Source organism: Euprymna scolopes, chromosome 27, assembly GCF_053919585.1.
Source record: "Euprymna scolopes isolate OS-2025 chromosome 27, ASM5391958v1, whole genome shotgun sequence".
NCBI classification, from domain to species: domain Eukaryota; kingdom Metazoa; phylum Mollusca; class Cephalopoda; order Sepiida; family Sepiolidae; genus Euprymna; species Euprymna scolopes.
In genome coordinates, this window is record NC_136508.1 from 25,063,127 (window position 1) to 25,091,100 (window position 27,974).

Sequence of the window (27,974 nt, forward strand, 5' to 3'; positions counted from 1 at the left end):
AACATTTACAATTTACTTTGATAAGAATGAACAAAAACAAAGAAATGCTGTTAGTCACAAGGCCATAGATTTATTGCATGAATACACAGTGACACATCTACTTCAGCTTCTTTTTGGGGCGGAGATTGTTACTATGTCCACATTTCCTTTTACGGCAGTTGGTGGCACGAGGATGGAGACGGGCATAACACCTAGAAAAGAAAAACAGAATTTAAAATTTATTTTAGATAATAAACCCAGCAAAAGACTAATAGAACAATCTGTTCACTGTCATTACAAGAAGAACAACCACATGCCTAATAGGTGAGCAGTGACGCATTTTTAATTTCAGCATCAATTTTCTCGAGCAATGAATTCTTACGCATTGCATGAAGATACTTCACTTTTCGATTTCATAATTCATAATTGCTGAAGCCTTTCGATTCATTTTTAACACTTTAAATCTTTGCTATGTCTCTCGGCCACTTATTTTGGCGGGATGTTTGGGGGATGGGAGATGGTTTCATAGGCAAAACACCAGAAATGAAAAAAAGCTTTCGTAGTCTAAAATATATGTAAAAAAATTTCTCCAGACACTGTGCAATTTGTCAAAATCAGAAAAACGTTTCTTTTTTTTTTAAGGATTGTCCTTGTTTAAACTTTTGATATATTTACTATACTGATGAGACCAGTTCAAGTATTACTGTTTAAAATAAAATATAAACTATACTGATGAGACCAGTTCAAGTATTACTGTTTAAAATAAAATATAAACTATACTGATGAGACCAGTTCAAGTATTACTGTTTAAAATAAAATATAAACTATACTGATGAGACCAGTTCAAGTATTACTGTTTAAAATAAAATATAAACTATACTGATGAGACCAGGTCAAGTATTACTGTTTAAAATAAAATATAAACTATACTGATGAGACCAGTTCAAGTATTACTGTTTAAAATAAAATATAAACTATACTGATGAGACCAGTTCAAGTATTACTGTTTAAAATAAAATATAAACTATACTGATGAGACCAGTTCAAGTATTACTGTTTAAAATAAAATATAAACTATACTGATGAGACCAGTTCAAGTATTACTGTTTAAAATAAAATATAAACTATACTGATGAGACCAGGTCAAGTATTACTGTTTAAAATAAAATATAAACTATACTGATGAGACCAGTTCAAGTATTACTGTTTAAAATAAAATATAAACTATACTGATGAGACCAGTTCAAGTATTACTGTTTAAAATAAAATATAAACTATACTGATGAGACCAGTTCAAGTATTACTGTTTAAAATAAAATATAAACTATACTGATGAGACCAGGTCAAGTATTACTGTTTAAAATAAAATATAAACTATACTGATGAGACCAGGTCAAGTATTACTGTTTAAAATAAAGTTAATTCGACACAAAGTTTGTGTACAGCACCAACATCACTTGACCAATCACTAACCCGACGGTCATTAGAACTTATTTCATTTTCGGATATTTATCCTAACAGATCAGGGAAAAGACAACACTTTTGGTGCTAAGTTTGATCTGTTCCTTGTAACGACTAAAATTATTTTCCCAAATTTGATGGTTTAATCTGATTCAGATGAAAATGTTTATGAGTTATCAATTATCAATCAGGCATCACAACTGACTTATATTCCATGTTGTGTATTCTTAAAGTTACTTTTCAGTTTTAAATCAAAACAAAGGATAAAACAACAAAACGTGTAAACAAAAAATAAAACTTACTTTCGGCAAATCATTTTCTCACAGTTGTATTTGGAGGCTAACATACGTAAACTGGGTTCAATGATTCCTCCGGGCAAACGGAGCAATAAGTGAAGGGTGGCTCCTAAGGAAATGAGAAAAAATAATTAGGTCATAGAATACAAAGCACCATTTAAAAAGTAATTTCATTTTTTAGCAAATACACTCCTGACTTAAAAGCTTTTAATAAAGAAATGTTTCAAATTCCAAGAGAATAAGCACTTCAGAATTATGTACAGGGTAAAACGATACATGATTCCATTTCTGTTTGATGAAAACCGATTTTTTTTTTTTTGGCTGCAGACCATCTACTAGTTAACCAGTCATGTATAAATCCCAGAAGCGATAAAAGCCTTCTATCATCTTTGAAAATAATGTTCAACGAGTGAGATCGGAGATGCACCACTGTACAGCTCATGTTCTTTACCAATCTAAGTTATAACAACAGGACCATTGCCAGCACCCTCAAAATGCATCTCTGTATTGCCACGAATAATAGAGACATGTCAAGGGTGATGAAAACAAGTTTCCTGCTACATTTATAGTCTTTGGTGAGGTTTCAAGTGAGCGTCACATCATGCCACCTCACATCTTTGAAGTCGGCTTGAAAGTCAACACCAAAGTGTACCTGGATGTGCTGAAGAGTGTGGTGATCCTCTGGTGCAATCAAGTGGCAGCTGGCAGACCCTAAATGTGGCAGCTGGACTCTGCGCTGGCCCACAAGTTCAAGAGATGCAGGCTTGGCTTCAGAAAGAGTGCTACAACTTTCTACCATTCTCTCACTGCTCCCTATCCTTCCAAGAACTGAACCCGTTGGACTACTTCATTCGATCATACGTCGAGAACATCACCAACATGACGTCCCACAATACCAAAGCCATCCTGATCGCTGCCATCAACCAAGTATTCACTGAGCTCCTGGAAAAGGCATGCTCCCAGTTCTGGACCTGTATCAAGGTGGTGATTGAGGCTGAAGGCGGCTACAATGAATAGATGTCAGTTCTACTACATAATAAAGTTACCTGAATTGATTTTTTCATTAAAAGTTTATAATAAAATCCTTCCACCCTATACATACATGGGCGGCAAAAAGATAGTCCGCACTTGTAATTTTTTTTAAAACTGCAAATTTAAGCTAAATTTAATGTAACTGTTTAAAACTATACCTCATTTGATTCGCCTTTTTATTCTTCTATAAATTTACCTGTTCATATTTGACATTTAATTGAAATATTCTAGTGTTCAAGTAAATTTAAAAAAATAACTTCAAACTGAGGAGGCAAAAAGAAAGTCCGCACAATGGAAAATTGTTATTTAAATGTAAATTTAGGACATTAATGCAACACAAATATAGCAGGAACACAATGAACTAGTTAATATTTAGTAGCATAGCTCTTCTGCAATTTGACAGCCTGCAATCTTTTAGGAACTCCTTGAATTAGACTGCAGCAATACTCCGAGGAAAGGGCATCCCACTTTTCTTTAATTTTTGTCCAAAGTTCTTCCAAATTTGAAATTTTATCAATGTGTAGCTGTTGTTTGATGTAATGCCATACATTTTTGATAGGATTGAGGTCTGGAGATTCCAACCAAAGTAGGGTAGAAAATGTTCAGTCAACATAATTATGTACTTGGTCAAATTAATTTGACCTTGCAAGTGAACTATAGGTCCTCGACCATTGATACTAATAATGCCCCACACCAAAACTGAACCTCCACTACCTTGCAGTGTTGAAACTGAGCACCTTGGATTAAATTTGTCTTTCTTCCGACGGACATACTGCCTACTATCACTGCCTACCTTATTGAACTTGCTTTTGTCACTAAAAAGCACTTTTGACCAATATGAAGAGCCATGATCTTCATTGCATCTGACAAAGTCCAGACGACGCTTTGTGTTCTTTATAGAAATCATTGGCTTGCGTCTTGCAACATATCCTCGCAAATTAAATCCCTTTAATCTGTTTTTGACAGTAGAAAGAGACCACTTTTTAACTGTTGTTGGATTTGGGGAGCCGTTCAGATCCGTTTCTTAGTCTGCGGATCTTGATAACATTGTCTTCCATGTTAGAAGTAACTTTAGTACAACCAGATTTAGGCGCATCAGAAACACTGCTGGTGTTTTGGTACTTTTGCAGTCTTTCGTACCGTTTTCTCATCACATTTCAATCTGTGGCCAATTTCTTGATTGGTAAAACCAGAAAGGTGGAGATTAATGAGCTCCTGACGATCACTAAGAGAAAGTCGTAGCATATGAACTAAATGTTATGTTGTATAACCTGGAACAACAATTACCATTAGAGATGCTTTGTTGCCTTTGGGTGGATATTTTACACTGATTTAGGGGCGATAATTTCAGTTGGTTTTAAGCGAATTTGTTGTTGCGGATTTTCTTTTAGCCTCCTCAATTTGAATTTATTTTTTTAAATTAACGTGAACACTAGAATATTTCAATTAAAAGTCATATATGAACAGGTAAAATTATAGAGGAATAAAAGGCGAATCAAATGAGGTATAGGTTGTTTAAACAGTTACATTAAATTTAGTTTAAATTTGCGGTTTTTGAAAAAAGTGTGAACTTTCTTTTTGCCAGCACTGTATAATTATGTAATGTGTATTTTTGAGGGGAGGGGGCATTGTTAGAAGAGATTTGCTGCCCCCAGGAAAAAAACAATACATAAGGGACCGAAAATATTTTCTGTACACAAAGTGTATTAAATCTTTACAGTTTTTTTTCTTATTATGAAAACAATAATTATTTTTATTCTTTATTTTTTGGAGAATTGATTATCGATGATTTTGAATGTCAACCTCTATGAAAAAAAAAAAAAATAAATAAAATAGATCTCTACTCTGAATCAATACCGAAAGAGCAAATAAAATTTCAGCACAAAAATGGCATAAAATATAAAAAAAGGAACTGAAAACAAGAATTCTATACTGATGTGGCATTTTGGTTCACGAATAAAAAACAAATAAAAAAAAGTCCATATACTTGATTTTAGTAATTTAATACAAGCATAAGTATTTTTCCTCTATAACCGAGGTAAAAAAAAAAAAAAAAAAAAAAGAAGAAAGTATTAAATAGTAAAATAACCTTAAGTTGATGGATCAAGAATGAAAAGCTTTTGTAAAAAATTATTTACCTGCGGAGAGGCCGTATTCTGAAAGAGTAGAAGTCTCATTCAGCTGTTTGCCACTGTAGACCAATCTTTGGAGATCCTGTGGGATTCCTGGATTAAAAATAAATAACAATGTGAGGTTTACATTGGCGATTCAGAAATGTATTTTTTGGATTTTACTTTTGTAAGCGGTTAAAGATTTTTCAATACTCATTTTTTTAAAAATAAAGTGATTAAAATGGAGAAATAAATCACAAATACACAGCGTTAATGACTCACAAAAAACTAAGAAAACAGAAATAAAAAAAAAAACATCCTGCTCTTCATTTATATACAAACTGGTTTAATATGGCAAAACTACCCATCTCAGTTTCCAGTAAAAATGAAACACTTAAAATTAATAAAAGACTAACAAACATAATTTTATTCCCTCCACCTTCCGTGCCATTAAAATAAATCTCAACTTTTAATCTTGATTTTGAATTAGTTGGTTTCTATTGCATGCAGCCATTGCCTCATTTTCTTACCTATTTGCTTATATACCTGCATTACTAATTATAATGTCATTCACCCGGGATGGGTTAAGCTGACCCCACTGATGTTAACTGTATCTCTTGTCAAAAGCAATCCATCGTCGTTGGTCGGCAGCAGAGTCAACGGAATGATCCAGCCAAACACCAAAAACACAATCTCCATATCCGCTTTGACCGTTGCGAGGCAAGTCTTGTTGACCACCTAGACGCTTCCTCCAACCAGTGGGTGAATTGGGCGCCACCAATTGACAGACAAACATCCCTTGGCCGGCGCAGCACGTGACCGAACCACCGGTGTCTCCTTTTCAGCAGAGTTTCCTCCAAGCCAAGAATGTTACATCTAGTGCGGAGGTAGTAGTGATTGACGACTTCAGGTTTATGAAGATTTTATCTGCGCAGTGGCCAAGTCTCACATCCATAGAGAAGAATTGTTCTGACCATGGCCTCATAGATCTGCAACTTGGTGGAATGTCTTCTTTCCTGGTAAGACCAGTAGTTTTTGAAGACGGATGAAGTCTGCTCTACCAAGGTTGATATGGGTGATGATTGTGTCTTTCGCTTGACCAGTGGCTGTAAAATTGGCGCCAAATTATTTGAAACTTTCAACCTCTTTCACAGCTTCACCATCGAGGATTATAGCCACTTGGTCAGGTGGGAGTAAATTACTAGACATCATTTTCATTTTAGAAGTGTTAATTCTCATTCCAACCATTTTGGCCATGTGACTGACCTCATCGAGTGCGTGCTAGACCTCCATGTAGGACTTGCCAAAGATTGCAATGTCGTCGGCATAGTAGAGATTAGTGGTGGAACTCTGAAGCCAGCCAAACTCTTCTTTGGGATCCAGTTGATGATGTAGTTGAACTGAATTGGGAGACCATACATCCTTGGTGGATGCCCGTTTGGATGACAAAGGAATCAGATTCTTTCCCATGGAATGCCTTGATGAACTTGAAGCTTCGCAGGGAAGCCATCGTGGCGCATTATGTCACAGAGGCTTCTATGATCCACAGAGTTGAAGGCTGCGGTGAAACCAATGAAGCAAATGATGGTAGAATTGCATCATTCATCAACTATCAGCATCTACCATCATTATCACAAATGGTTTCTGATTAATTGTCAATGGTTTAGAATGATAGAACTACAAGTCTTAATTTTCATACAACCTTGTATTTCGTGATAACTAAAGAATTTTAACAGCAGAAATAGAAACCAAGTAACAAGTAATTTTTTTTAAGTATATTCAAATTTTGATACCTAATATTCTGAACATTTTTTTTTTTTTTTTTAAATTTTACTCACAAAAATGTCTAATTAGATAGGAAAAGGTATAAAAATAGGGTTCAAAATTTGTTTCAAGTCTGCAAATATCCCAGGGTACAAAATTGGACACCCATTAAAAAAAAAAAAAAAAAAAAAAAAAAAAAAAATCAAATCTTGTTTCATTATTTGGAGTGTAATATTAATGAAACTCGACATTTATGTAAAATTATTGTTCTAGTTATATAAATTGGATTTTATTCATCTAAATATTAAAGAAGACATCATTTGTAAATTAAAATATCCCGAAATTAATGCTACCCCCCACACACACATTACCACAGGATGATTCAACATATATTCATTTAAATACTGCAGCTAGATACACAAATGTAAAGTAATAATTCAAATGAAAAATGTACTTAACAAAAATCTGTCTTATCATTCACCAAGAAAATAAAACACCTATTGCCATGTGAAGTAAAAAAAAATCATTACAAAAGCTTTAAAATAAATTATTAAATAGATAAAAATGGAATTTAAAGCATAAACATTTGGAAAGATTATATTAATGTTTTTTAAAAATTGAATTTAACACTAATACCTTTGTGACATTAATACACTGCATCCAGGGATAGTGGTACCTTGCAAATCCCTAATTTTATTAGGTCAAAATGAGGAACATTAATTATCGTATTCATTTCTAAAGGCTTTCCCAGGAGTATTAGTTTGAAAGTAAATCTACACTTCTTTAAATTTGTTTTTTTTGTATTGATATTTATATTAAAAACCCTTTTTTTCCCTATTAGTTTTTCGGTATTCTTATTGGATGATCATCTTTAGTTAACTATTACGTGTAATTATCCTACATGATCTATACTCACATCAAAAGGTTATAGTAAACAAAAACCTCTTTCTATATATATATATATATATATATATATATATATATATGCGTCTATGTTTAAAAATTTTTGCCTAACAAACTCCTGTCAGTTTTTATTCTACAGGCATGGAATTTAACATATAGTGTATTCAAACCCATGCAAAACTTTATATTTGGGTTTTAACTGGAGAAAATCGGTGTAAAAGTGTGAAAATTAAAAATGGAATTTGCCATGTGAAGATCGAACGATGGCATTATGAATGCATGCATAACGTAATAGCTATTGGTTTGTGTTTTAGCTCAGGAAAGAAAAAGTAAATCGTAAGCTAAACGTTTTGCTTTCAATATTTGGTGCCGATGCACTAGCAGTGTCAGAAATTTCGTGAAAATAGTGAATAATTCCACCCCATCTTTCCAAGCTTATAACTCCTCGAAAAATGTAATTCAAGCCCTAATTTTTTTTTTCAATTAAAGGAGTAAGGACCAAGGTTTTATTTAAAAAAAAAACAAAACAAAACAAAACAATGTGTTTTTTTTTTTTTAAAAAGGTTTTAAACTTCGGACTTTACAGGTAAATTTCTAAAAAACTGATTTTTTTTTTTTGTTTTAAATTTGAATATATTATTTATTGACCTTTTCTCTTCAATTTGTGATATATAAAACTATTAAACATAAATTAATTATTTACTTTTTAATAGACATTTCAAAATGAGAGGCGTAAATTATTCGACCCCCTATCTTTCTAAGCTTATAACTCCTCGAAAAATGTAATTCAAGCCCTAATTTTTTTTTCAATTAAAGGAGCAAGGACCAAGGTTTCATTAAAAAAAAAAAAAAAAAAAAAGACAAAAAGAAAAAATGTGTTCTTATAAAATAAGGTTTTAAACTTCGGACTTTACAGGTAAATTTCTAAAAAACTGATTTTTTTTTTTGTTTTAAATTTGAATATATTATTTATTGACCTTTTCTCTTCAATTTGTGATATATAAAACTATTAAACATAAATTAATTATTTACTTTTTAAGAGAAAGTTGAAAATGGGGGGGGGGGGGGCGTGAATTTAAAAAAAACGTTTGTCTAAAATATTATATTCGGTTTATTGGAAAGAACATAAAATTTCACATTGACCCTGAAAATATCGTAAAAATAGAATCAATAGAAAAATTTTGATAGATTTTTAAAATTTAAAAATATTGAGTTTAAAAATTTAAAAATATTGAGTTCGGAAAATTCATTACTGTTTTAAAAAAAAATAAAAATATTTTTATTACTTTTAAAACAACTGTAATAGTTTATTTTGGAAGTATAATCCATAAAGAAAATAAATAACCCACTTTTAACAGAGAAATTATGAGATTTTTATATTGTATTCGCAGTTTCGTGTTAGGGGTGTCAAAAATTCCTACAAAAATTCTGATACTGCTACCGATGCACGAGTCTTTTTTTTTTTTTTTTGAACATTTTAAATCATTACTATATATTGGGTCCAATATAATATAATAATAAATATAAAATCTGTATAGATCAAAATGTAATTAAATGTATTTTATGACCAGGCAATGCTGGGCTGCCTGCTAGTAATCCAATAATACTTTATATTTCAACTTCATTCAATTTATCTATTCCTGCCTAGTACCATTACGTCATGCCCCCAGCCCCCAAACAAGTTATTAGTATTATGATGATTAATTATATTTATATTAAAAAAAATTTTTTTTTATGAGATATCGAAATAATTTGTGTATTTTTTGACGCCAAAAACGATTTCTGTATCTTTTTTTTTTTTTAATTTAATTGAGTTTAAAATAAAATCTTCCACTGCTGATAGTAATGGTAAAATAAATATCTTAATTTTAAACATAAAACTAAAATCTATCGATCAACCCGCCACAAAAGTGTGCTTTTACATTTGAAAAAATATCTGCACATTTGAGGTAATCAGGAAAAATAGCAACTCTATATTTAAATATTTAGATTTATCAAAATAAGAATCAGGAAAAAATATCGGAATCATGCCATCATTAAATAATATACATATAACAGTACCATATTTCAAGTAGTAAACTTTTTTAGACAGCAAAGTCAGATTTTTTTCTCTAAAAGAGTTTGTGCACTTATACAGACGTTCGATGATACAAATCAGTTTTTTCTTTTTAACATAGAGGTCACCACTTATTAAGGCCCGGAAGCCACTCAGGGATAAGGGCTATTGCGTGTACAGTAAGCAACGCGATAGTATCGTAGTAATCATTAGTATTGGATATTTGATAGGGTGTCTTACTTAAGAGAGCGGTTTGTCAGGAATTTGTTTATGTTGGACTTGAAGACATCCAAGTTGTAGTCAGGTGAGAAACAGGCAAACGGAAGAGAGTTCCAGTCGTTCACTTCTAAGAAAGAAGCTCTGCTCATGGAATCTAAGTTTGGATTTAGGCACAGATAAAGAGTGGAGAAAATTAATGAGTAGTTTCAGCTAGATGGGTGTTTTTTGTGAAAGATTGGAGCTCAGACGAACACTTGCCATGGAATTAACGATAAAACAAAGGCTCGCAACGTCTCTTCTGTGGGAGAGAGGCTGCAGGGAAAAGAGAAGGGCATCCCCACTAAGCCACAAAGTCTATTTTGTACTCTGTCAAGGCAGGATAGGCTGTTTTTAGCAGCTCCTGCCCTGCCCAGATGTGGCAGCAGTACTCCATCCTTGAATGTACTTGGCTTTTATACAGATAGAGAATTGCATCAGTAGTGAGATATCTTCTGGAGCGGTAGAAGGATTCTACCATTTTCCCAGCATCCTTGGCAACGGACTTGATGTACGTGTTCCATTTCAGATCAGGAGTAAAGGAGTTTGGCCCAGGATGGACCCCCTGAAGGACTCCATCATTAATACTGTGGGCCTCTGATTTCTGCCCATCAACCACTACTCTTCTGAACCTATCGGTGAGAAATGATTTAATAATTGAGAAAACATTTCCAGTGATACCGTAGCTGGAAATCTTGTGAAGTAGGCCCTTATGCCATACCTTATCGAACGCCTTTGATATGTCAAGAGCAATTGCCCTGGAAAGGAAGCCTTTATCAAGAGATTCACTAATCCTATGAGATATAACCGTTAGCACATCTGCTGTATATCTTGCGGAGTGGAAACCATAGTGCATGTCACTAAGAAGGCTGTTTCCGCTGAGGTGGTCGGCTACTTCTTTATTTAATATGGATTCCAATAACTTACTTACGACACACAGGAGACTTATTGGTCTGTACTGAGAGGGAGATGACTATCGCCTGAATTCTTAAATACAGGGCATATTAATGAGGTTTTCCAGGGTGTTGGAAAGCACTTCTCCTTAAGGCAACGCTTAAACAGTTTTGTAAGTATGGGGGCAAGTTCTGGTTGAAGCTTCTTCAGTACTATAACTGGAATACCGTCAGGGCCAGTTGCTTTACTGGAATCAAGGTTCTTAATTAGCTTGACGACCTCACGCACAGATATTTGTATATTGCATAGCGTGTTGTCTGTTATAGGAGGAAATTCAGTTCAATAAGTGTAAAAATATTTTTTTCGGGGAATTTCATGATACAGTTAGCTGAAATCACAAGGGTCTAATTAATGATTCCAAAGAGATTAAGTAGGAAGTGGACTTTCATCAGCCTTGTAACTTTTGCTTCCCTTGTCTTTTTAGTTCTCACATTCCACAAGCCATGTTTCTGACAAAGGGGAAACAACTACTGTTTTCTGGGTCGGAATTTATACATTTAACACTTATTAACTAATTTTTGTGCCTTCTCTAGTGCATACTCTCTATTAAAAAAAAAAAAAAATCCTTTTTGAATTAAGTCTAAATTGACTGATGATATATATCTATACACTTAAAAAATATTTTTAAGAGTTATTTTGAATTTCATTAAAATTGAAAAAAAAAAAAAAAAAAGTCAGAAGATTTACTTAAAATTCATCAACCAATTAAAAGTTAAAATGCATACCTTCTCTGGCGTAGATACTGTCCATAACATTGGCAGTTGTGTCAGACTCCTGCACCTCAAAGGTGAGGGTTTGTCCAGCAAGGTTCTTTACAAACAGATGCATCTTTGACTTCTGGGAAAAAAAAAAAAAGAAAAGTTCTCAGCAATTGTACAAAAAATGTTATTGAATGATTACAATGTAATTTGTGAACTAATCAACACCAAACTGAAGTTTATTATTGAAAATTAAAACATATGTGAAATTGCAGATAAACGGAATTGCAATTTTGAGTTTTGCTAAGCCTAGCAACATATACACATCTACCAACTTTATGAAGATTATTGATTAATATAAAATCACAAAGATAAATATATTTACAAGGGTACGTAATGCCTCCTATTTTTTTTATATTCTGCTCAAATGGATCAGAAAGGATTACAAGTTGCATTTTTATAACGACTGAACTTACACATTCATGACCGAAAAATTAAATCTCTATTGTAGATATTTACAATGTGAAACTAAGAAAGCAAATCCTGTCATAATCATGTGTCAGAAGCAGAAATAAGTCACTGAATTCCAGGCAAAAGCGCATTGAGAATGTTGGTGACAATGTAGAAAAATAAATTCTGGAGAATAACAGGTCACTCGTTTCAATGGTACCACTCCCATCTTTGTAGCTCTTTAACTTTTAGAGACCAAAAAAAAAAAAAAAAGGGCTTCACTTTCGGAACGATGCTCATTATGGACACGAAACACTAAAAATAATTATATCTGCACGTAATAAAAAGTCATGAGAAAATCCAAAAAACAACAGCGGTAGACGATTATATAACTAAATAAAAAAAAGAAACATTTTAATTAAAACAAACATTTTGGCATCTAAGTTTTAGAAAAAAAAGAGTTCAAGAAGATTTTACAGATGTCTAGACAATTTCAAAAGTTGATTATATGAAAGAAATTTTGATTTAGTGGTGCCACCGAATAAATCTTCTATTTTGTCATGACCAAAATGTTTGAAAAGTCATGTCATTTTGCCATGTCTCACATTCAATGACAGAATGCGTGTCGGTGTTGTCATTAAACCGATTTCAGATTAAAGACAAAAACACGACATCCACACCAATGATTTCTCGTAAGAACAAAAATTTTAATATCGTTTTTGTCCAAATGGATTTCATTTCTCCATTTTACTTTGAAATCAATTTTTGACTCGAAATTAAAATCTTTAAAAAAATGTAAAATATATTTTCAGATAAGAGAATCTCGATATCTAAAATGTAAAACTGTACAAATATTTTGTTTTTTTACTTAAAAATCATAACATTAATGATAAAAATTATACCAATCATATCAGTAAAATGCAATAGTTTTTTTCCTTAGACTTTAATAATTATAAGAATCTGACTGGAATCAAGACAATCTCGATGTTGAAAAACCTAATCTTTATTTACCCCTCAACAAGTTTTAGATGTGAGAAAAATCCAGCTTCTCAAGAATGGACACAAAATTGGGGTAGTTCTCTCCTACTGTAAGAACTTAGACATAAGAGTCAAAAAGTACAATTGAGAAGTCAGCGCCTCCAAGGAAGGGCACTCTGACCTACAAAAAGTGCCTGGGCAGCCCCATCAGCATTCTCAGATAAGGGTGCCCTAGGTGACTAGCAATAAACCAACTACTTCTCAAAGAGAGAAGGTAAAGCATGGGAGGGTGGATGGACACAGAATTGTAACTAAAATATAAATTGCCTTAGTCTAAAATGATTTCTCCACTGGAAAGAACAGATACCAAAGTATCAGCTACTTGACAGATTTGCCTTTTATTAATAACTAGCGTTATTTATTAATTAGCATTTATTAATAACTAGCGTTATTTATTAATTAATAACTAGCATTGCTCAAATCGACATGAAGTTCGATTTGGACGCACCTGCTACAACAAGGATATTGAACACTTACCAATACCCCCACAACAATTTAAAAAACAAAAGAACTGATAAAAAACACAAAAATGTAATCACCCCCCCCCAAAAAAAAGAAGTACGTGACAACCTCCTCACCAGCAGGAATACGAAGAGCTATTCTCCAGATATTGAGCACTTTTCGTAGCCCGCGTGCTACCCCCCCCCCCAAGTACATCAAAACTTTCTTTTGAATCAAAATAGCAATGAGTGTCTGGGCTTGAACATGAAACTTGGAAAAAAGTAAAAACTTACAAACTATTTTACCTCCACGGCCACAAGTGCGTATGCCATTATGACGTTGCAAAATAAGCTTTTTAAACAGTTTTCGTTTAATACACGTATGTGACATACGTCGTATGTCACTTGTGAAAAAGAGCAATATGAAAAAGGATCCCTTCCAAAAAGTGGTCCAGTTGATTGCCACAGAATCAACCTTTTTTTTTCTTCGAATTTTCACATATTATGCATCCAGGCATTTTGCTCTTTCAGGTGGTAACGTTTCGATCCGGTCGGATGCGGATGATAAAAGTTTTTAGCAGACATACAAACGACTTCCCTTTATATAATAGAATACCATACAGTTCAACTTAAGCATACATCAATTATCTCGGATTAAACATCGTGAGAAAAATTATGATATGACTAAATTTGTCAGGACGTCACTTGGGTGACCGACCCCAGCAACAAATTTATTAAGTTGGTATAGACAAGATGAATTCAAGTGTTATCTACTACTAAAAGAAAAAAAACCTAGTTGTTGGTTTAATTTTTCTAAACACAACACAGGAAAATCATGGTGAACATTATTTGATATTAAACTCATAATATAATTAGCTTTTTTTTTCTTCTTTTTTTTTTTAGCCAACTCCTAATATGATTATGTAGCCACTGGCGGCAACTGTCGTGACAGTATAATGTTATTTAGTCAACATTGATTTTAAGTTTATAGCATGCTAAAAGAGAATGGCTTTCGCTGAAAGGGGAATTCTTTCTAAGTAGTTGAGGGCTAAATTAGATTCTTTTTGCACCAATAGAGATTATGTTTATTGTTGCTAGTCGAGTGAAGATCTTTTCGATCAACACCCTCCACCCAAACAAGGCCAAACGGTTTGGGGCCAAACATTCTTACCCCCCCCCCCAAAAAAAAACAATAATTTGGAACTCTTTCCTAAAATTAATAACAAATTGTCTTGGTTAGGAAAACCTATTTTGAGAAACATCAAATAAAATGACGAGACAATTGAATTGCTGAAAAGAAAATCAAATTATCAACTATTTACTTGAAACGCAACCAAAAAAGTTCTTTTTCTTTCTGACCTAAAATTTAATAAGACATTGCTTGAAACAAATGAAAGAAAACTAAAGGTAGACATCGATTCATAAAAAACAATTTGGTACAATAAGTGAAAGAAAAAAAAAAAAAACAATACAAAATAAAATCTACAAATGTTTTGCTGTATATCACATAGTAGGGAATGGAATGCATATTAAAAAAAAAAAAAAAAACTTTATTAGCAAGATGTGAAACCGGATTGAAAACCAGCACCCCCCAGAGGAGAAGCACTCTGGCCTGTAAAAAATGTATGGACAACTCAGTCAGCATTCCCCAGTTGAGGCACCTCAGACAATTAGCAATAAACTAATCCCTTCTCAAAGAAAGTAAAACTTGGAAGGATGAAGCTCCTAGAACTGCACAGGACAGCAATATGTAATAGGATAAAAAAGAAGAAAGGCCATTACAAAAATGACCTGGATTCTTTTGGCTTTTAGGGGCTGAAGGGAAAAATCTTTTAATGTGATATTCATTTAGTTTTTATTGTCCGCAGTTGAAATTATTGTAAATATTTTTCTAACCAATGAATTGGTACTGACACACGAAGAATGATTAGTTGTTATAAACTGGCAACTTACAACCTGTTGACTTAGAATGCTTTATGCCAAATTGATCAATGAATGTTAATTTGGCGTTCATTAAATATGAATAACTAACTGTGCATCAATTGAATACCATAATACTTAGTTCACTGCACCTAATAAAGTCGATGCAAAATTTTATCCAGATTAGCTGAGTAATTTGAGAAAAAGTGGAACGGACAGATTAGAAATATAATATTGATATTTTACTTGTCCATAACTTTCTGCAGGCATGATCACATCTACTCAGGCATTTGAATACAATTAATACTTAATACCTTTATAATATCTTTAATTAATAAACTTAATACGTTATATCTTTAATTAAACAACAACTGGAATTGCCACTTCATACTTCTTGTTTTTACATCAAGATAAACCAATATATCTACCCTCTTAATAGGTGAAAAGCGAACTTGGGTGTCAAACCGCATCAAAAGCTTACGAGTTCGGTTTTAAATATTTAAAGATTGAAATTCTTAACTTTATACAAATCTAATTTTGTGAAACATAGAGACATAGCTAACTAATATAATCTTTCTATTTCTCTAATACGTTCCAATAAACTAAACTGTTTAAGTCCTTCTGCCTGCCGCAGACACTAACAACTATTTTCATCATATTACTATGCATTTCTGGAAAAGTTAGGAGTTTTGTCATAATTGGATTGTTTTATAGCATATCAACCAGTTTCAGGTTAGTTAATTCCAAATCCACTTAAATTTTATTAAAATTGTAACACTTGAAAGTTTTTAATTTCTTCAAATATGTCATAAGTTCTTGTTTGTAAAACAAGAACTTATATTTGAAGAAATTAAAAAAACCTTTTTTTCAAGTTGATTTAATATAAAATTTAATCATTTTCCTTTTTATTGTGAACCAACATTTGGTCCTTTGCCACAAACACCACAACGTTTGGTATATAAACGGTTTTATATTAATTTCTGAACTACAGACGATAGATTTGCTAAAACACACAACTTAGGGAATGACAACTAAGTATCATAGACTATAAAATGTTATTAGAAGAAACAAAAATAATTCATGTAGATTTGATTTACCAAAATTTTTTTTTAAATTGCAAATTCATCTTTAGTTTTTTTTACCTGGGAGTCAACACTTATCAAGACCCGAAGGCCGTTTGAGGACGAGGGTTAGTGAATGTGTGATGGTTGCCGAGATAAGTAATAAATAAATTTGCATGGTGTGTGTATGAGGATAATTCTTAACCTATATACTCAAAGTTTTCATCTACAGATTTGAAACTTGGTATCTAGGATATTGAGACAGGTGGAAAAATTTTTTATCTCAGAAAAAAAAAAAAAATGGGGGCTGCTAAGGGCTAAAAATTGAAAAACTGGTATGTGGAAGTCAAATTTTAATCTTAACTGTTTCATGACTGCGCATGTGTGAATAGGTCACATTACAGATTACTTATTCTTAACATAAGTAGTTTTAAAATATCTTTTAAAAATCGTGTCATGCTGGTGTAATGGTTATTGTACTCACTTTTTAGGTTTTGATTTTGATCTCAGCTTGAGTATTTTTTATTTTATTTTTTTACTTACAAGAAGTGAATCCATTAAGAAAAAAAAAAATAACATGATACTTGCATGCACATGTCTCAGTTTCAGTATTAATTAAAATATAATATTTATGCATATTTTATGATTGGGTGACCTGCTAGTATATATATATATATATATATATATATATATATATATATATATATATAAAAACTCACTAGTTTCAAAGGATTAATGGAGATGAATGGATTGTCAATTGAGTGATGAAAAATGATTGAAAATGATGGAAACGAACAAAGTTTCAGATGAAAGGGTTTAATCCCCAAGAGACGTTGCCCTAAGTGTTCTGCACTCAGCTGTGTATCTCGAAAATCTGGTCTCGCTTATATAAACATTTTAATCAATAGTTGTGGATTAAATAGTTGAATAAGATATACCAGTAGGTAATCTATGTTTTAAGTTAATCTTCAAAGGACCTACTGATTGAAGTGAGTGACAGTATGAAAACATTACAATGCTGTGCCAAACAGATGCAAAAAAAAAAAAAAAAAATTTTTTTTTTCAGCAATATCTTGATCTACATCTGCTTAATTTACTTGACAAAAATAAATTTTCTTTAATACTTATGTCAAACATTCAGTTTCATATTCAAGCATTTATAAAATAAAAATACTAAATTTCACATTCATATTTTTGAACCAATGCACATTTTCTCCAATAAATGTTAAACCATTCATTTCAGTAATTGTAAAAAAGGAAAAGATCCTATGACGTCAATTTTTATTTAAAAATACTAAACTTCTAATATAAAATTCATACGAGACAAATACACATTTTCTTCAAGAAATATTTTTACCAAATAAAATTTTTTTCTCAAACTTAATTATTTTTATAAATAAATATTTTAAGAAAAAAAAAAACAAAAAAACTTTCAGATTTCCTCATGTGCGTTTATCTACAATTTTGTATTTTTTCCTATTCCAATCTAGCTGAAAAACAGAATCACTCCCAGTTGAATGAATCAAAGATAGGTGACATGCGAGAGGTCAGATCAGACAAAACAGAGGTAAGAGTCAAGATAACAAATGTCATGTTTTTTGAGCTGAGAGAAAATAAGCAAGTATAAGACGCACTGTCGATAACACTGTTGGAAAACGTTGAATATCACAAAGTGCAATATGTTAGTCTGATGTATATTTCCATATGACCCAAAAATTTAAGTTAACTAAATTATCTTTTTCTGGCCCCCAAAATCAACAGAGATTATTAGACCATTCATGTAATGACATGGTTCCTGTTGATTGCAGTGTAATGTTGGTTCTGTGCAGTTCTAGGAGGCCAACCCTCTCAGCCTTTGCCCTTTCTCTTTGAAAAGGGGTAACTTTATTGCTAATTACCCGAGGCACCCTTACTAGGAATTGTCAACAGGGCTGCCCAGGCATTTTTACAGGTCAGAGTACGCCTTCTTGGAAATGCAGACTTCTAATCCCACTTTCCAATCTTGGTGTCACAAGTCTTGCAATGGGCAAAAACTAAATACTGTCTTTTCCAGTGAGTCAATTCTATCCAAAAATAAAACCTTTAAGAAACTTTCAGCAAACATCCCTTTGTGTCATTTCTGTATGAAAAAAAAAACTTATCTGATGTGGACGATTTCACTGAGCTGTTATTGTACAGTGTTGAAAGTCTCACCATATATTCTTTATAACACACACACAGTATAATCATGTAGACAAACCGGTTCCTGTCAGATCACCCAAGTTAAGCAACGTTGAGCCTGGCTAGTACGAGGTGCTGTATGTGCTCTCCACTTGTCTTGGCATTGTTTCCAGGCATTCTGTACCTCCAACTACGACTAGTATTTAACATCCAGGAGAAGTGTGGTTGGAGATTTCACATGCAGCCACCCTTACAGTGGGTATTAAGTCTGTCAAGACTGAAGGATACTACCACATTCGTTTGTAGTATAAAAAAAAAAAAACCAATCCTGACATCTAAAATGAAGGATAAAGAACATAAAAGATGCAGCATTCCCATGAACTTTGCTGAAAATTATCACTAAGTGATGCAAGATGAAACCCAATTATGCATCCTGTGGTGGTGCATTTCAAGATGAATGTATTTTATTAGGACTTATGATTTGGGATGTGACATTTTTTTGATTCATGAGCTGCAGAAAATAGTCAAACTTTGCAGCAAGGAAAATTTGATCAAAAGTGTTGATTATTTTAGTGACGGCTGTGGTGGACCATATAAAAACTGCACTTTTGAACCTTTGCCACAACAAAACAGATTTTGCCATTGATGCACCAGAGCGCCGTTTTTTCTTGCAACAAGCTACATGAAATTTTGTGACGACATTGCTAACACTGTCAAATACAAGGTTCTTCATGCCAGTTTCCAGAAACCTGGACAGAATTAGATTTTAATGCTCCGTACGACAAATCCTCTATACAAAAATACACTTTTCTGACCGTCGATGGTTACAATACGAACCAAGTTGAAATGCAGATGTTGAGTGATATCTATTACCAAGAGTTGTCAGCACTTTGTCCAAAATTCCGATTGAAAGAGAGCAGCCATCTTTGTCACAGATTATTTCTTGGTGATGCCAGTAACACAAAATGACTCAAGTTACTGGTAGTGAACAAGTTAGAAAACAATCTTACATGCAAGTTTATTCCTTAACATGTTCCATTGCGGCACTATATGTTGTTAGTGCCACTGCACTTATACAACAAAACGAAATACTAATAGAAATGTGCCCTATGAGTTTCACTGTGATATACTTATTAGGTGAATTTCTATCAGTATTTTATTTTCATGTTTTAAACGATTATCGTGACTTCCCAGATAAATGCTTGATATCGGCCAGCTTGTGGTTGTTCTAACTTACGAACTCAGCACTTGCATTTTGAATCAAATAACCTTTTTATTCAAGTAGTAACTTATCTTGCCTGTGGTAACATTTTTTTTTTTTTTGACAACTACTTTGTTTTATTGTATATACTGAAAACCCCCTCACAAATTTATGGTATTTTTATACAACCTGCCCCAACATAGTATAAACACCCCATGTTAAGAATGGCTTTCAATGTTGGGAGAGGGGGGGGGGCTTACTTCGAAAGCCGTCCTTAACATGGGGAGGTTGGGGTGTTCATAATACGCTGGGGCATGTCGTAAAAATTTACCAAATTTATTGTATTTTTTTAACCAAATTTTATGGGGTATCATTGAGAAGATTTTTTTTTGAGATGGTAGTCTTAAGACATAGATTAAACTGTTCCAGATTGCTCGGAATTAGGAAAATGAAGAAAACATAAAAATAAATTTTAGTTGGTCAAAATTACTTTTGATGTAGTAAACCAGAGGAAGGTACAGAATAGTTAACATTAAATAGACAATGACTCCAAACTCTGCATTGGTTGAGTTACCACTCTCCTGCTAGATTCGTTAAACATAGAAAATGGATGGCCCACTTCGCTCTGGTCACTTAATTCTATGAAACATTTTGCTTCTTATGCTAATTAAAATTCCGGCAAATGAATAGTTTCCAAGATATGAAGAAATGTTTTGAAACTAACAAACATTATTTTCGTTTTCAGCCCCCCCCTTCCCCAACCTATAAGAAACGGTTATTTTGAAGGATTTTTCTTGAGGGTGAAAAGTCGATTGACTGCCTTTGTTGATCCTACATTCCCGATAGGTATCGTTAGCAGCTTATTTTAAATTAAGCTGGCACACAGTTACTCTTCATTAAAATGTGTCATAAAATTTGATTTTCTTAAATAAAAAAAAATACTTGATCGATTTACGTGATTTTGGAATATGACATCTCCGTGTAGTTGACAGGTACGTACATTATAAAGATTTTTTTTTTATAGGCCCAAATGTAGACAAGCACCCAAAACTGAAGAGCCACTGCTGAAAACAAGGAGGTATTACAAAAAGGCTGACTGGGAAGCCATCAGGGATCTCATCAGAAATGCCTCATGGGGAAATATCTTTTCTCTTCCAGCTAAACAGTGCACAAATGAGACCACTGAATGGTTCAAAACTGCAATTGAAGCACATGTTCCTATGCGGAAATTCTATAGCAAGCCCCACTCTCCTCAATAGTTTACATCGACTTGTGCAGCTACCATTGCTCAAAGCCAGCATACTTACTGCAGATTTAACCGATATAAGTTCAGTTCAAACAGACAGAATACACAAAAACCACCAGAAATGCACCGAAGAACAGAAATTAGGAACACACAGTTTTGGGACTTCTACAACAGTGTAGTAAATAATGGGCAGTCAGCGATTCCCCTACTAACAATCATAAGGTTGTTAGCACAGCAACCAAGGCTAACATGCTTGCCAGTGGCGTTGCCTCAAACTCCACATTGGACACAGCAAACCATTCCCTCCCTGACACCACACTAGATGATCTGATAATCACCGCTTCTCATGTGCAAGGTATCAAAAAACCGCGACACCTCAAAAGCGTGTGGACCCGATCTCATCCTGGCTGTGCTATTAAAAAAATGCTCCACCGAGGTTGTTCCCGTTCTCTCCAAACTTTCTTGCTTTCCTGACTGCTGGAAAATTGCTTCTGGGGTAGCAGTTTTCAAGAATTAAAGCGAAAGAACCGACCATTAAATTATTGCCCCATTAGCCTCCTCCCCGCTTTTCGCCAAAATATATACTGTTCACTGGACAAAGCAGGGGAGGGTAGAGCAATAATCCTCAATATATCTAAGGCTTTTGACAGGGTATGGCAAGATGGTCTTCTAAGGAAAATCAGAACATATGGTATCACTGGAAGAATACATAATGTAATTAAATGCTTCAAAAGAGAAAAATCCCGGTTGTCCTCGATGGTTGTACATCAAAACAATATGTACCAGGGGTCTATCCTTGGACCTTTATCGTTCCTGATATTCATAAAGACCTCCCTGATAAAATTGTCTCTGAGATGAGTATATTTGCTGATGACACCCACTCTATGACAGGCACGAGGGGAAAACAAATTAACACATGTCTAAGGAAATGGCAGAAACACTAGAGGAAGACCTCCAATTTGTAGTGGACTGTAGACAAAAATGGATGGTCACATTTAATGCTGCCAAGACTAAGCTTGTTTCCTTCAATAATTACAAAAAAAACCTTCCCAACCACCAATAACAATGGCCAAAATCACATCATCTGAAAGTTTCCTCTGCCTAACGTTCCCAGGGAACATGAACTGGAATAGATACATTGAGAGTATTGCCAAGGCTGCTGCGAAGAAGGTAGGCTCTCTCTACCATGCTAGAAAACTACTTACACCTGAAAGCATACTGTACCTCTTTAAGGCAACCATTCGCCCATGTATGGAGTACTGTTGTCACGTTTGGGCTGGTGCATCTGCTACTTGCCTCTCATTCCTGGACAGGATTCAAAAGAGAGTCGCTAACCTGAAAGGTCCTGAACTGTCATCTAAGCTCCAGCCTCTTTCTCATCGACGAAATGTTGCATCCCTCTGCCTGTTTTACAAGTACTTTAATGGTGAATGCTCTCACAAACTACAAGTACCTGTACCCCCTCGACCTAAATACCCCTGACAGAACCGACAAACAGCTCAATCCCACCCCTACACAGTAGAGATCCCCGTGTAAGAAAGCCTTCTACTGCAATAGTTTCTCCCCTCAACGGCTAGACTTTGGATCTCCCTTCTGGGATTCTGCTTTCCCAACTGTACCGACATACAGAAGTTAAAACAATGAACAAACATCTTGCTACTCAACTCCCTTCATGATATTCTTGCAACTTATGTTCCCGATAGTAGCCTTTTACTTCAAAGTGGCACCGTCTTCTTTTATTAAATTGTTAAGTGAAAGTAATAAACTAGTTACAACTCTTCCAGTGTTTTTTTTTTTTTTTTTACATGGGGGTCACCACTTATCAAGACCCGAAGGCCACTCAGGGATAAGGGTTATTGCGTGTACAGTAATCAGTGAGATAGTATTGTAGTAATCATAAGTATTGGGGGTTTTGATAGAATGTCTTACTTAAGGGGGCGGTTAGTCAGGAGGGAAACAGACAAGTGGCAGAGAGTTCCACTGGCGTGAAGTTCTAAGAAAGAAGCTTTGCTCATGGAACCTACGTTTGGATTTAAGCATAGATAAAGAGTGGGGAAAATTGTTGACTGTAGTTTCAGCCAGACGGGTGTTTATCGTGAAAGATTGGCGAGGGGGGACGAGGGATTGGAGCTCAGACGAGCACCTGCCATGGAAATAGCGATAAATCAAAGACAGGCTCGCAACGTCTCTTCTGTGGGAGAGGGGTTGCAGGGAAGGGAAAAGGGCACCCCCACTAAGCCACGGAGTCTATTTTGTACTCTGTCAAGGCAGGATAGGCTGTTTTTAGCAGCTCTTGTTCAGATGTGGCAGCAGTACTCTATCCTTGGACGTACTTGGCTTTTATACAGATAGAGAATTGCATCAGTAGTGAGATATCTTCTGGAGTGGTAGAAGGATCCTTCTATTTTCCCAGCGTCCCTGGCAACAGATTTGATGTACGTGTTTCATTTCAGATCAGGAGTAAAGGTCAAACCCAGAAGCTTGTCAAAACATGGAGCCTCTCCAAGGCGAGAGCCATCCATTTCAATTGATGCTAGATGGGGATCAGAGCGTTGATGATGTAAAGATAGAAGCTTGGTTTTGGATGCATTAAAAGTGACTAGCCACTTCTTCCCCCATTGTACCATGTGCTCAAGATCAGAGGAGAGAGAATTAGAGAGAACTTTGTCATTTACGGCCTTTGATGTGTTGCCGTAGATGGTCGTGTCATCAGCATATATGTCAACGAATGATTTAAGTAAGTGTTTTAGGAGATCATTGATGTAGATCAGGAAGAGAGTTGGCCCTAGGATGGACCCCCGAGGGACTCCAGCATTAATACTGTGGGCCTCTGATTTCTGCCCATCAACTACTACTCTATCGGAGAGAAATGATTTAGAAAACATTTCCAGTAATACCGTAGCTGGAAATCTTGTGAAGTAGGCCCTTATGTCATACCTTATCGAAGGCCTTCGATATGTCAAGAGCAATTGCCCTGGAAAGGAAACCTTTGTCAAGAGATTCACTAATTCTATGTGATATAACCGTTAGCACATCTGCTGTAGATTTTGCAGAGTGGAAACCATATTGCATGTCACTAAGAAGGTTGTTTCTGTTGAGAATATTATTTCAGAACGGTAACATAAGTGCACAATTATCAATCATTTCATTTTCGTCCCATTCAACAATTTGCTGTTCATCTGCGCATGTAAATTAAAAATATTATCCGCACGTGTTAGCCTTTGTAAGGGAGCGACTATTAAATAAATATGCTTGCCGCCAATGGAACTCAACGCTCCAGGAGTACCCAATCTTCTTGTGCCCTAAATTTAGATATGATATTCGTTTTCAGCATATTTGAAAACATAGTCCACAGTAACTGCTGAGGTGGAAAGTAAAAAAAAAAAAAAAAAAAAAAAAAAAGTGCGCAAACACCAAATCAAATTGGGGTTTGTATTACTGTACACAGATTCGAAAAAGTTGTCAAAAAAACAAATATATAACAAATAAATGGGGTTTGTATTACTGTACACATAGATTCGAAAAAATTGTCAAAAAACAAATATATAACAAATAAATGTTATTAAAGGCAAGATAAGTTACTTTTCTACCAAACTGGATATATTTTTTGTGTTTTTATTCAATGTAATATATTTATTCAGCTCGAAAAACATGCAGTATTTACCGATGTATTGGAAAATTCAAAATGGCGCCCGACACTCTCTTTAACATGGTAAGTTTGGGAAAAGTTGTTATAAATAATAAACTAGACAAAATACTATTAAAATAACACCGAATATATGTCAACTTATGTCATGGTAACATATAATGAGCGAATTTCTAACAGTATTTTGTCTAGTTTATTATTTATAACATCTTTTCCTGAACTTACCGTGTTAAAGAGAGTGTCGGGCGCCATTTTGAATTTTCCAATACATCGGTAAACACTGTATGCTTTTCGAGCTGAATAAACATGTTACATTGAATAAAAACACGAAAAATATATCCAGTTAGGTAGAAAAGTAACTTATCTTGCCTTTGATAACATTTATTTGTTATATATTTGTTTTTTGACAACTTTTTCGAATCTTTGTGTACAGTAATACAAACCCAATAAATGTTATCAAAGGCAAGATAAGTTACTTTTCTACCTAACTGGATATATTTTTCGTGTTTTTATTCAATGTAACATGCTTATTCAGCTCGAAAAGCATACAGTGTTTACCGTTGTATTGGAAAATTCAAAATGGCGCCCGACACTCTCTTTAACACGGTAAGTTTGGGAAAAGGTGATATAAATATAAAATTGGCAAAATACTGTTAGAAATTCGCTCATTATATGTTACCGTGACATAGGTTGACATATATTCGGTGTTTTTTAATAGTATTTTGTCTAGTTTATTATTTATAACACCTTTTCCCAAACTGGATATGTTTTCAGTGTTTTTATTTAATGTAACATGTTTATTCAACTCGAAAACACTGTGTTTACCGATGTATTGGAAAATTCAACATGGCGCCCGACTATCTCTTTAACACGGTAAGTTTGGGAAAAGGTGCTATAAATATAAAACTAGGCAAAATACTGTTATAAACTCGCTCAACATATATTAGTGACATAGGTTGACATATATTCAGTGGTTTTTTAATAGTATTTTGTCTAGTTTATTATTTATAACACCTTTTACCGAACTTTACCGTGTTAAAGAGCGAGTCGGGCGCCATTTTGAATTTTCCAATATATAAACAATGTATGTTTTTCGAGCTGAATAAACATGTTACATTCAATAAAAACACGAAAAATATATCCACTTTGGTAGAAAAGTAAAACTTATCTTGCTTTTGATAACATTTATTTGTTATATATTTGTTTGACAACTTTTTCGAATCTTTTTTTTATTCAGCATAGTCGAAAACCTGTCAAAGTAATCATTTATTTAAGAAAATCGTGGAGGTAAAATGTAAAAAGAAAAAGAAAACACCAAAATATTTTTTATAATCTGAAAGCTTAATGTGGAAAAAAAAAAGTGTAAATTATAGAATTTAGAGATGTGGGGTCAATTTCCTAAACGTCCTCTCTCCCCAAACCACTAACTCTTTTTAAAAATAATTTTGGTAAATTTTTACGTGTCCCAGCGTATTATAAACACCCCAACCTCTCCATGTTAAGAACGGCTTTCGGAATAAACACCCCTCAACCTCGGAAGCCGTTACTATGGGAAGTGTTTATGCCAAAAGCCTTTCTTAACATGGATGGTTGGGGGTGTTTATACTACGTTGGGGCCGGTTGTAAAAAAAAAAAAAAAAAAGGTTTGTATTACTGTACACATAGATTCGAAAAAGTTGTCAAAAAACAAATATATAAAAAAAAAATGTTATCAAAGGCAAGATAAGTTACTTTTCTACGAAACTGGATATATTTTTCGTGTTTTTATTCAATGTAACATATTTATTCAGCTCGAAAAACATACAGTGTTTACCGATGTATTGGAAAATTCAAGAGCTGATTCTCTCTTTAACACGGTAAGTTTGGGAAAAGGTGTTATAAATAAAAAACTATACAAAATACTATTAAAAACCCGCCGAATATATGTCAACCTATGTCACGGTAACATATATTGAGCGAGTTTTTAACAGTATTTTATCTGGGTTTTTATTTATAACACCTTTTCCCAAACTTACCGTGTTAAAGAGAGAATCAGACGCCATCTTGAATTTTCCAATACATCGGTAAACACTATGTTTTTCGAGCTGAATAAACATGTTACATTGAATAAAAACACGAAAAATATATAGTTTATTAGAAAAGTAACTTATCTTGCTTTTGATAACATTTATTTGTTATATATTTGTTTTTTGACAACTTTTTCGAATCTATGTGTACAGTAATACAACCCCCCCCCCCAAAATACGATAATTTTTTTTTTAGGTTCCAGCAAATTAAAATAAAAACTCACGTTACGTCTTCTTGTCGAGTGTCTCTAATATGGGGGATCGATTTACTAGAACGTTGTAATTAAAAATCGAGTACCCCTTTCTAGACCTTTTTGCTATTGATAATCTGGTAAATTTAATCTGCTGAAAAAATTGCATAAAAACGAAAAGGAAAAAAAAAATTATACGGGGGTGAGCATTGTGCACGTTCGCTTTGACCCTTTTTTTTATTTTTATTTTTTTATTTATTTCCCCAACCATTCCATTATACGTGTGTGTGTGTGTTTTTCATTCGTGTGCTCAGAGATCGGACACGAGGATGATTTAAACACTGGAAAACGTCGCAGATCAGTTTGAGCGTTCCTGCTTACCTCCCCACGAGGGTAACGTAAAACACGAAGAAGGTTTTTAATGTGTGCGTGGGGGGGGGGGGACCAGAGTATTTTTCATTGTAACGACATTGCCTCAGTCTAGAAAGATTGAATTCCGAAGACAGTTATACAATTTAACAAAACGTTAAGAAAATTCCCTTAAATTTAAATGAAATGTTTTAATGGACAAAATGCGTAAGAAAAGAAAGATTTGGAAACGGGAATGATTGTATAAAATACCAAATTTTGGCGGTCCAAACTATTTAATTTTTAAGTTTAAATCGAAGACGAATTACTTTCGATTTAAGAATATCGAAAATATTAATAATTTAAAAAATATTAAAACAGACAAATTTGAACAAGTTTATTGATACAAAAAAAAAAGAAGAAACTAAAGACGATAGGTTTTTTTAGTAACACGTGGGAGATAAGAACTTCATACTAAAAATACAATTATAACGAAAAATAGGCAATCATTAATTTTACATATGTTGAAAAAACAATGTTATAAATTGTTTGACACGTTTTGCATCGAAAATTTGCATGTAAACATTGAAAAAATACATAAAATAAGAAAGAATTATGGCAGCAGCCATCTTACCTGGTGAAGAAAGAGCGAGAAAGAGATTGTTTCTACTAACTTCCGGCAAGAAGACGGTCACGTG

At 33.8% G+C, this 27,974-nt stretch overlaps 1 protein-coding gene across 1 annotated transcript; it reads right to left on the reverse strand.

Moving 5' to 3' along the window:
• Positions 1-45: 45 nt before the first annotated feature.
• Positions 46-27,974, reverse strand: LOC145248801 (ubiquitin-ribosomal protein eL40 fusion protein-like). Its single transcript, XM_080110454.1, has 5 exons — positions 27,911-27,974; positions 11,537-11,648; positions 4,907-4,993; positions 1,743-1,845; positions 46-191 (listed from the first exon to the last, which is right to left on the reverse strand). The coding sequence occupies exons 2-5, from the start codon at positions 11,637-11,639 to the stop codon at positions 98-100; spliced, it is 387 nt and encodes a 128-aa protein (XP_079966580.1). The 5' UTR covers positions 11,640-11,648; positions 27,911-27,974; the 3' UTR covers positions 46-97.